Source organism: Ptychodera flava, chromosome 10, assembly GCF_041260155.1.
Source record: "Ptychodera flava strain L36383 chromosome 10, AS_Pfla_20210202, whole genome shotgun sequence".
Classification (NCBI taxonomy): Eukaryota; Metazoa; Hemichordata; class Enteropneusta; family Ptychoderidae; genus Ptychodera; species Ptychodera flava.
The window spans coordinates 24,396,823-24,406,942 of NC_091937.1; the positions used below are offsets into that span (position 1 = coordinate 24,396,823).

The 10,120-nt window shown below is 34.5% G+C and overlaps 1 protein-coding gene across 5 annotated transcripts in view; it reads left to right on the forward strand.

The window, feature by feature from the left end:
• Positions 1-7,077, forward strand: part of LOC139142306 (protein F37C4.5-like) — a 100,313-nt gene extending 93,236 nt beyond the window's left edge. For all 5 annotated transcript variants that reach the window (XM_070712209.1, XM_070712205.1, XM_070712208.1 and 2 more), the window contains one exon: positions 507-7,077. In XM_070712209.1, the coding sequence (XP_070568310.1) occupies positions 507-701 (195 nt within the window). In that variant the 3' untranslated portion in view covers positions 702-7,077. The remainder of the gene's footprint in view (positions 1-506) is intronic.
• The last annotated feature ends 3,043 nt before the right edge of the window (positions 7,078-10,120 follow it).

The window sequence follows — 10,120 nt, forward strand, 5'->3', positions numbered from 1 at the left end:
AAACTATGGCATATACTTATATAGGGTTCATTCTAGATTTCAAGCAATCTGCAATAGAATTGAGAAAAGTTTAAGGTAGGATGTGCTTCAAAAGTGAAAGCAATACTTTTGCTCAAACTCTCCTCGATGAAACTAGCTATTCTTTTATAAAATCAAGAATCAAACTCAGGGGTCATCATGCAAAGTTTGATACAAGAGAAACAAATTACCTATCAATTACTGATATTTGAATTTCAAAATGGCCTCCATCCCTGTTTTAACTAACTCTATGAGGGAAAATAAATTTTTGATTTTTGAAAAACTAAGGCGGTGAAAATTTTTGTACTCCAAGAGCTTTCAATGAGCACTACAAGTAGTAGAGCAGAAAAGAATCGTAAAAATTTGAGAGTCCTTATATCTCTCCCTTGGGCCTATCCTAACCTTCAATTAATTGAAAAAGTCTATCATAGATATCATTACAAACTAAGTAAAATGTTTACACTTGTTTCTGTTACTATTTCTATTAGGTCACTTTACAAGAACCATCCATCAAAGATAAAAATGACAAATCCAAACCAGTACGTATGAACAAGAACAACAACATTGAGTGGTACCTGGAGATACCAAGTTGTAGCAGCCATGAACTGGTACTGAAATACAGTGTAGAACATCCAAGTAGTGAAGACATTGAAGTCACTGAAACTGCAGCTGCTCAAGCCTAGAACCAATTATAAAAAAACAAAAGCAGAATGTGATCTTACCATGAGGGCGCTATGAACTCCCTCAGACACAGGATAGCAATATCAATTGAGGCAATGAGGAGAATGATTTTATAATAATTTTCAGGGCTACCATAATGCCATGAGACAAGACATCTATGAAAAAGTATATTTTATTTGTATGTATGATTTTAGAAAGGCAAAGACCAGTCCCTTAATCAGCGTCAGAAAATGAAAACTCAGTAATTCAATATCACATATGAGCTTGTGGCCTCACAACACCTTGATTACATTAAATGAAAGCTGTCTTTTGGTTTTGATTGTTTTCTTTGCTCAAGATCCAATGCATAGAAAAAAACAGATATCTCTATTATGTACCCCACCCACTATGTGAAGTAAGAAAGATTCATCAACATAGAATTCTGTACAAGTATATTATAGAATGAACATTATTATTATTTTAGGGAAAGAGTTTTTAAAAGAATCAGGGGATTGGTATTGAGTCGTCTTGTGTTCATTGAAAAGTTGATTTACTTATTTTGGATTTATGGTTTAATGATTTTGAAATAGTTCAAACAAAACCTCGTAGGTACACTTAGTTCTTATTCTCCATATAATTTGTCAGAACAGTGGTGTAGGGAAGAGATACTTATTAGACAGGATAGCAGTCCATTTTCCCAATAAATCCGTGGTTTGAAATTTCATCTAACCACTATTGAAGTGAAATTTTCAATGCTAAAATGATTTGAGTTCAACCTTCACCATGTGAGTGAAAGAATTTAGTCTGGTATTTTGACAGTTCTATTCATAAGAAATCTGATTGTCTTTTTTACTTTTACTATCAAAATATTAATTTAATGGAGTTTTTAATTCTCATGGTTCACGGGAGTGAACATTGATTTTAAAAAAATGGAATCAAGTGTGATTAAATTGCTTCAGAAGGATAGGTTTTCTAGCATTGATTACCTATTTCTGAAAGTAACCTGACCCTAACCGACGGAAGTGCTCCTCTATGAATCAATTCAATTCTGGGTCATTCCAAAGATATTAAAAGGAGGTGTAAGGGTTGCTTTTTGAGGTTTGGTATTATTTTGAAGAACAAGTTGGACATCTGTGTTGATTTTGATATCACTAGATGATGTAATAGTTGTGAAGTAAGTTTTGGTATGTCTTCACATTTTGAATTTTAAAACCATCATTCTGCTTGAACTTGTGAAGAGTAAGGCAGTACCTTTTCCAAATCTAACCCGTTTTTTCTATGCTATGGTTGTTTTCTATCCTTTTCTATGGCTAATCAAAAATTGAATATCATCCAAAATATCATAATTTTCTGAAAGAAAGTTTTTAAGTAGGTGGAAATGAATAATATGAATAAATTAGCTGACGGTATCAATGCGTATTTGAGTACCAAGTAGTTTAAAAAATATTCTTATTGTCAATTTTTAAGTGGTTTAATCTGTATGAAGGGTATTTTATCATTGTCACATATACCCCATGATCAAATTATCTTTTGGCATTACGGGTATTTCAGAGAACCTCTTGACGATAGAAATTGTAAGGAGTTAGCTGATTGGCTGTTATAAAGTCTTGGTCAATTGTACAGCCAATCAGAGTGAGTGATATACATGGAGTCAGTTCTGAAAACAATACAAAAAAAAATTAATACACGGAGGATAGAATCCCGTAAGTGCTTTGTAATTTTCTATTCAGGCTGTCCTGAACATTCCAAAAGACAGGTTGGTATGTCAGAGTGGTAAATTGTAAGCAGTTAGTAAAAGGTTTTGAATATATTTCACATACAAACTTCCCCAGTGAGTATGCTGCTCAAAGGGAAAACATTTTGTTGAATATAGTTCATAGGTAGCTCAGATCAAGGTTTTTAATATCCAAGAGAAAGACTGTAAAACCAGACTGTAAAGCCTGTCTATGAAAAACCCATTGTTTTGCAGCTTACTGGTGCATTAGGTTTTTCCTGTCCAAGATATGAAATCAGCACTGTCTACAAATGCCATAAACTGAATAAAATATCAGCACTAATCACCTCCTGGATTAAAACAGGGTTTGTCTGATACATTTCATGTCTTTTCTGAAGAACGCATAAACTTATGAAGTTAAAGTAGTAGATCATAGCTGACAGTTGAGAAATACATAACTAAATTTTAACAGATATGTAGAGAGCAGTGCAGTGAAGAGAAATAATTTAGAGCATAGCTTCACAACATCTGAAATATCTGTATAGCCAGTGATGCTTAATATTTGAGTAGAATTTTAAACTTTTTTGAAAGTTCAAGGTACATGTTTTTTTCCTGTACTTCAATTCACCATTCATATGAATCTTCTCACCAAGTACGGTACTTTAAGAGGATATATCATTGAAACATGGCTTCCCACCAAAATTTCACAACTTTGCTTGGCTTTACATTGCACTGAAACGACAGGATTTGGAAATGCTGATCATCAAATTATTACTGTAGCTAGATTCCACAGACCATCTTTCTAGTTAGATGTTAAGTATCTGTTTACTTGAAATAGGCCCAATTGATTTGATAATCACTTTGTGCATGGGCGTTATTCTCCATATCTAGGTATGGTGCCCAATACATCTACATATGCTACCAATAATTGCACTTTTACATTGACAGTACGGTATATGGTAAATATTTTTACATTAAAGGACACTGTGATTAACTCATTTTGTGTTTGTCAAAGTAATGAAGCAAGTATAACTTGTCTTTTTGAAATTTTATAACTTTTCTCATATACAGTACTCTGTTATGTAACAACTCTTGATATTTTTATCAGTGCAGCCAATTCAGTAATCTGTAAAACTTACTGGTGCATTTGCTGTATGTTTAGTCTGTAATACATGACTTACAATATTTCTGGGCATTTCTTTGATCCATTGCATTTACCGTGAAACTCTGTGACACTGCTTACATACGTCTTCATGCATTCTGTTATAAACGCCTTTCAAAAGGTTCTTGGCCAATCCATTCAAGGATCAGTATCTATTTCTTGTATGGAAACATTGAACTTGTTGATGCATACACACTGGAAAAATATCTGATTTCTCATGTGAAAATTCACTCACCATTTTCAACTCTTCATACACACTTATGTACTCTAAGTACTTCTTACAATTGTTTCTTATAAGACAGGATTAAGTTTAAGCTAAGTTGCACAACATCATCCTGTTTAGGTATGAAATCTATTTTAAATTTTGTGGCTTAAAAGCAGTTGGTATTTATTTGGTAGAGAGATATATAGACTGATCAGCAGAGTTTGATTTGTGTACTTGATAATCTGTGTAAAATTCATGACTTTGCAGTGCGTTACGACTGCTTTGTTGGTTTTCACTCTGTTTGGGTTGTCTGTGATTACAGGCATCCAATTCAGCATGTAGGATAAACACTGACAGATGTGGTACCCTTCAATGTCCAGTAAGAAACACACTACAAGGCCCTATAAAAAACCCTGTGTAAGAATCAACATCATGGAATTTCAACAAAAATACAATCTTTTTAAATACTTTTAACTTGATAACTTTTAAACTTAGACCAATTCACCCCTATTGCCTGTGAACAGGTCCACACTCACCATTGATAACAATTGATTTAGGCCAAACCATGATGGTTAAAGGGTTAAAAAGGGGTTTCTATAACAATAACAATCAATTTCATTCTATTTCAATGACAATAAAATATTTGAAAATTTGGAAGTTATACAAGTTGCACCAGTTTCATCCCTTTCTTCCAGAAATGAAACTGATTGTGTAATTGAATTTTCTTTCCAGTTTATTAGCCAATGTTAGTTGTGAACCCAGTCACTTAAATTGCAATAGATTAATAGCATTTCAATGTTAGATTTAAAAGATGTAAATGTATGTGTATAAATGTACAAGTATTTGGTAGGGCATTTTTTGAATTCTTTACTGTAGATTTCACTACATTTATACAGTTGTTTCATGTTCATTTAATCTGGCATCAGCTGTAGTTTAGGGATATCAACCATTGAAAGGAATTGCTATAGACTGGCCCCAGTCGCTTGGCTTTTCCCGGCGGCAGCAGTCACTGTCTTGCTTAGCGATCGAGTTCACCCCATTATCTACGTAACAGCCTACCACTAACGTGACAGTCTACTGGTTTATTTCTTCACTTTTAATACCTTATTTTAATATTCACATGCCCACAGACTCGGAGCAAGTCTAAAGTACCATGTCTCTCAACAATACTGGTGATGGTAATGTTTACACTGTGATTCTGGCTGACAGAAAACAAGCCAAAGAGTGTACCAACCTCTGAACAATGATGTAAACATGCATCAAATTGTCTGATTGTTGACCCCTTACCTAAAACACATTGAAATAATTTGTCTTGTCCTTTTTCCCAAACAATTATGCAGTGTTTCACTGTATTTTACCAGTGTAGGAAAAATTGAAAGGCACAATAAATTTCAACAACAGTCCAATTCTTCCTTTCAACACATTGTTAACCCAAGCCTCATGACATTTGCCCTGTCTTGTCACCATATTTGGTGATGTTGTGGCACAAGTCATGTTGGCATGGTGACTGTTTACATCAGAAAGGGTAGGACGATTTAGAAACCAACCAGCCATTTGCTTTATAGCTGCCACACAAATTATTTAATGCAGAAGATAAGTAAAATATACAGAGATCCGTACCGTCTTTCATATAAAAATACCAAATTATTGTCAATGCTATAGAGGAGTACATAAATCACTGCTTGTGAGTGAAATGTAGAGTAATAAAATGTATTTCTTGGATCTGGACCAAAACTGACATATGATTGCAATAGCATTGTAGAATAATGCTTGTTGGAGCTTTTTGATTGGACTTGGGCTTGTTATTCAGCTTGTTTTAGAGATCAAATATTCCATAAAATGACATGACGCTGTATAAATGTAATGATTTCTACCAACTCATCATAGCGAGGAGAAAAAAACAAAAAAGTTTTACTTATGGTTCTGTAGAATTTCCTCTTTCTTACTGTCAATTATTGTAATTAATCAGTATGAGTAATGCTAGTTGAGATAAGTTTTATTGTAATGTGTTCAACAATGCCATGTGTATAAAGCTGAAGGTCGATGTATTTGCTGTTCTTTACATTTTACAATTGTTGAACTTTGGGTTTGAATGGATGTGATTTTAGGAGCTGTTGGGCTGTCTCCAGTCACCTTGACCATGCATTTACTTTGATTCTTTACATGTATTGGACTTTTTCAAAAATGTACAAAAATCACATGAAATTAGGATGGTAAAAATCAAATACTAAATTGAAAAGATTTTTTTTTCCGATTAACTTGAAGTGTAAGGCCCATAGGTAGCATTATAAGTTTAAAGATTGTATCTGATGGCTGACTGTCTCTTAACAATGCAGAGAACAAAGATTTCTTTATTACTTATTTTGAAACAGATTGGACAATCAAGTGGAAACAGACAGGACAATCAAGTGAAAATCCTGAGAACAGTGATGTAAAAATTCATTGGATATGCTCATGTGTACAAAATGGTAATTTAAAAAAAATCTTGAAATATTTGTTGTGATTTCAAAACTTGAGAAGTGCATATTTGTGGCTTGATGACAGCCTAAGTGGTATTTTATCATTTATGAACTGGAAATTAATGTAATTTTCTTTGTTATATGATAAGTGTTTTATCAAACAAATGAAAAACTGGTCCAAAAACAGATATTGCAGCTCTGTTGCACTTTCCTATGAAATTCCAACCTACCCAGTACATAGTCTCTTTTAGATAGATCCAAATATCCTGAACAGTCCCATGCAAAGTGCACTGTTAGCTGATAAGGACAGTCCCTTTCAATCAGCCAGCATTTATGATCAAAATTTTAGAGTTATAAGTTATTTATTTATTTAAAACAGGAGGTATATATGGAAAGATAAGATATTCTTAGGCCGAGATTTTCTTCTGATTGATCTATGAAGATCACACATTAAACAAAAAATGTGCATTGGATTGGTTCATACATATCACATGATCATAGCTTTTCAAATCAATAGTCAGAACTCGACGCATTCATTGAAACTGCTTTTGTTTTATCAGTGATTGTGATTGGTGGATACATAACAGCTAATGTGATTCCAATTTTGCATGTGAAGAATATATGTGATCTGATTGGATGAGGATGTGTCATGTGACGTATCCTAGATGCAATCAGAAGTGCTTTGGTTGATTCAACATTACTGTAGTTTTTGATGGTTGTTTTCAAATTATTAGTTGTGAAATGAGTATCACTAGTTGGACTGTAATGATTTCAGTTGTTTATTTTTGTTGTATTTATCCTGTAACAGTGATGATGGGCGGCAAAGATGACAATAAAAATGTACTTTGGTTGTGGGAAATTTGCTGTCTGATTGGTTGTTGTTGGTAACTTGTGGTTGAGTGCAGCCTACTACAGAAATGAACATAAATTGTAATTTAGACTACTGCTATGAGTACTAAGGCATTTTAGTATTTACTTTCCATAGTTACCAGTGACTTTCTGTTTGGCAGAGACTGGCAGATGCCATAAAAAAGATGTCCCTTTACAGCAGTGCTCAATATGTGCTGTATATTAACAGTGATTGGTGTATGTCTTTGTGTCCTTGTTGAATGTAAGTATGATTGTACAGTTGATATACAGTATAAGCAAGCCTTGCTGTGAAGGAGTCATTTTAAGATGGCTATTAGTCTCCACACCATTGGAAGTCAGTGATTATAGTTGCAATTTTAATAGAAAATTTTCAAAAAAGTCCCAGCAGTCTAGATGGCCATGTATGTAAACATCTATGCTAACTTGCAAAATTACCATCAGGGTCTTTATGTAGGTTAAACCTGCCCCTATGGGCATCTCTGTTGTGAAGACAGAGTTTTGAAATAAAAAATTACAAGTTCAGTGGAAGTTTTAACACCACTCTATAGTTAAGGTCATGTATTACCCAAAATGTCATTAAATTTTATAGGTTTGTTTATGTGTGCCTACTGGAAACTTATACCTCACTATAAAGTAATAAAATGTGTGACAAAATTTCACCCGCAAGTTTATGCAGTTCCTCCACATATTCTGCCAAATTTAGGGGAGAATCATTCAATAACACATGGACATTCCTTGTGATTTTCATCCATTTCCAAGAATGGAAAGTAAAGGCACTGCGCCCTCAGTGTCCAACTTGCAAAGCATTTTCCTAGAACATACATGCGCACTTCTTGAGAGATCCCACCAAATGATTATAGTCTATGAAATGTCGTTACTTTAATTTCTTCAAAGTAGCATGCATGATCTAGGATACAGATTTCTTAAGGTTGACATGGGGATAATCTCCAATTTAAGTATCCCCTTGTATATATACTACACCAAAACTACAAAATCACAGTTTGTTCATCTATAATTTTGCTTTTGTATGTGTCCATGGCATCCACTCACCACACATCAATAATGCTTCAAATGAACAATCACATTATAATGTGTTATCAACAACAACCAATTTGTGTGAGATACCAGGGCTGTACAGAAAATCGCAAAAACGATTGCTAACAAGATAAATCCTGTGATAAATGTTTGGGAATTTGTTCATTTTGTTGATAATATGCGACCACATTGGTATGGAATCTCAGTTTTTGTTGAAATTGTAATAAATGTAGATGTTTTATCAATTTGCAGTGGCTTCTTCCTCAACATGAACATCCTGCTTGTATACTACAGAAAGGGAACACTCAAAGGTACATGTACTTTGATGGACTACCAGATTTAACATTTTAAGGATTGTAAGGGACCGTCTCAGATTGTCGCAGAAGTTCAAGAAACGAAATTTCTTCGTTTAGATCAAAACCCCCTCCCCCTAAACGAAACTTCAAAAGTGCGAAATGTTCATGTCTGCCTGAGAGTACAATGTTGCATTTTGCTATAGCTACTAAAGACGTATTCCCCTTGCCACATTACAAGATTTGAGTACTAACAGGGCATTTTACCGCATAAAAGTTTCATTTTATTTTACTTTCCCTTTTTGCATCTCTTGTGCTGTTCTTTGTCTTTGTGATCACGCAATTTGTACTTGGTAGGGGCGGTAAATAAGCAAAAAACTTTGACAAGGGGGCCCAGGCATGTTTAATCATATTAAAACGACTATGACCAGGTGCATAACAAGTGAGAATAAAGACATCTAGTGGTTAGAGCAGACGCTTATAAATAGCACATTTTTAAGGAAATGATACTTTTTGTCTTTGTATAATTTGATGAATGAAATGTTTAGGATCCAATGTTCCTATTCGGTAAATTGTGTTTGGGGCACAAACGAGAGGGAAACAGTTACAAATTTGTTGGCACGAGTGTGCAGTTTTTCTTTAATTTAAAATAAACACACGAAAACTTGTGATCACAAAATAAAAGTGCGAAAGTGAAGTTCACTAATTGAATGGAGGTCAAACCCCCTCCCCCCCTAAACGAATAAATTTTGCTTTTTGAACTTCTGCGACAATCTGAGACGGTCCCTAACTGTTGACAAAATACAGTCAAGTCTCTGGCCATTTTAGTCTAATACACCAAACGTTAGAGTAGTAAAACAATGAGTAAACAATTACATTGCTAATGCCAATGTTGTGTTGTAGCTTTTCAGAATACAATTCATGAAATCATTCGTGATCAAGTTCTAAGTACTCATTCAGTCTTCTGCATGTAAATGTTTCTACGGAAGCAGTATTTGATTTTTCAACCTGGTAACTTAAACTTGATTAACGGCTAATCAAAAGTTGACTTTTCCAAACACTGTATAGATCACACTGCCATTATACATAGCTGTACAGTTTTAATTGCAGCATGGAAATCCTCTGGAAGTAGAGCAGCATCAGATTGTCAGATTATTCTTCCGACATTGTTCACAAGCTGACGACAATTAAGTTTCACCCAAGGACGCTGGGATTCCAGTTTCACACTCTCTTTGCGTTCCCATCTGTCATGTCTTTTATTACAAGAAATGCATGATGGCATCAAAACATTGAAAAAAATTTCATAACCTGTCCCCATAAATAATAACAGCTGCATAAGGTATGTTACGTTATTACACCAGAAGTGCATGGACCATGAACTTTAGACACTTAACTTTCCAGATTCAAGGTCAATGTGACTCCACCGATGAAAGAAGCCCTTTTCAGGGCGGTATTGTGAAACTGTGTGAATCTACCATCTTGAATTCTGAAAAGGTTCAATTACTTGCACTTTGGAAGTGTTCAACCCCTCAAGGCTAATGGTACAGCCGGAAAGAAAACAAATTCTCTCTTTCAAAGGTCCGAGGGGAAAAAATGGGAAAGAGACAATGAGTTTCATGTTCTCTTTAAATTACCAGTTCCTGCTGAAAGGGGATTTCCACAACATGTTGCATTTCCAGTGAAGGCCAACTTTTGGAAACAATG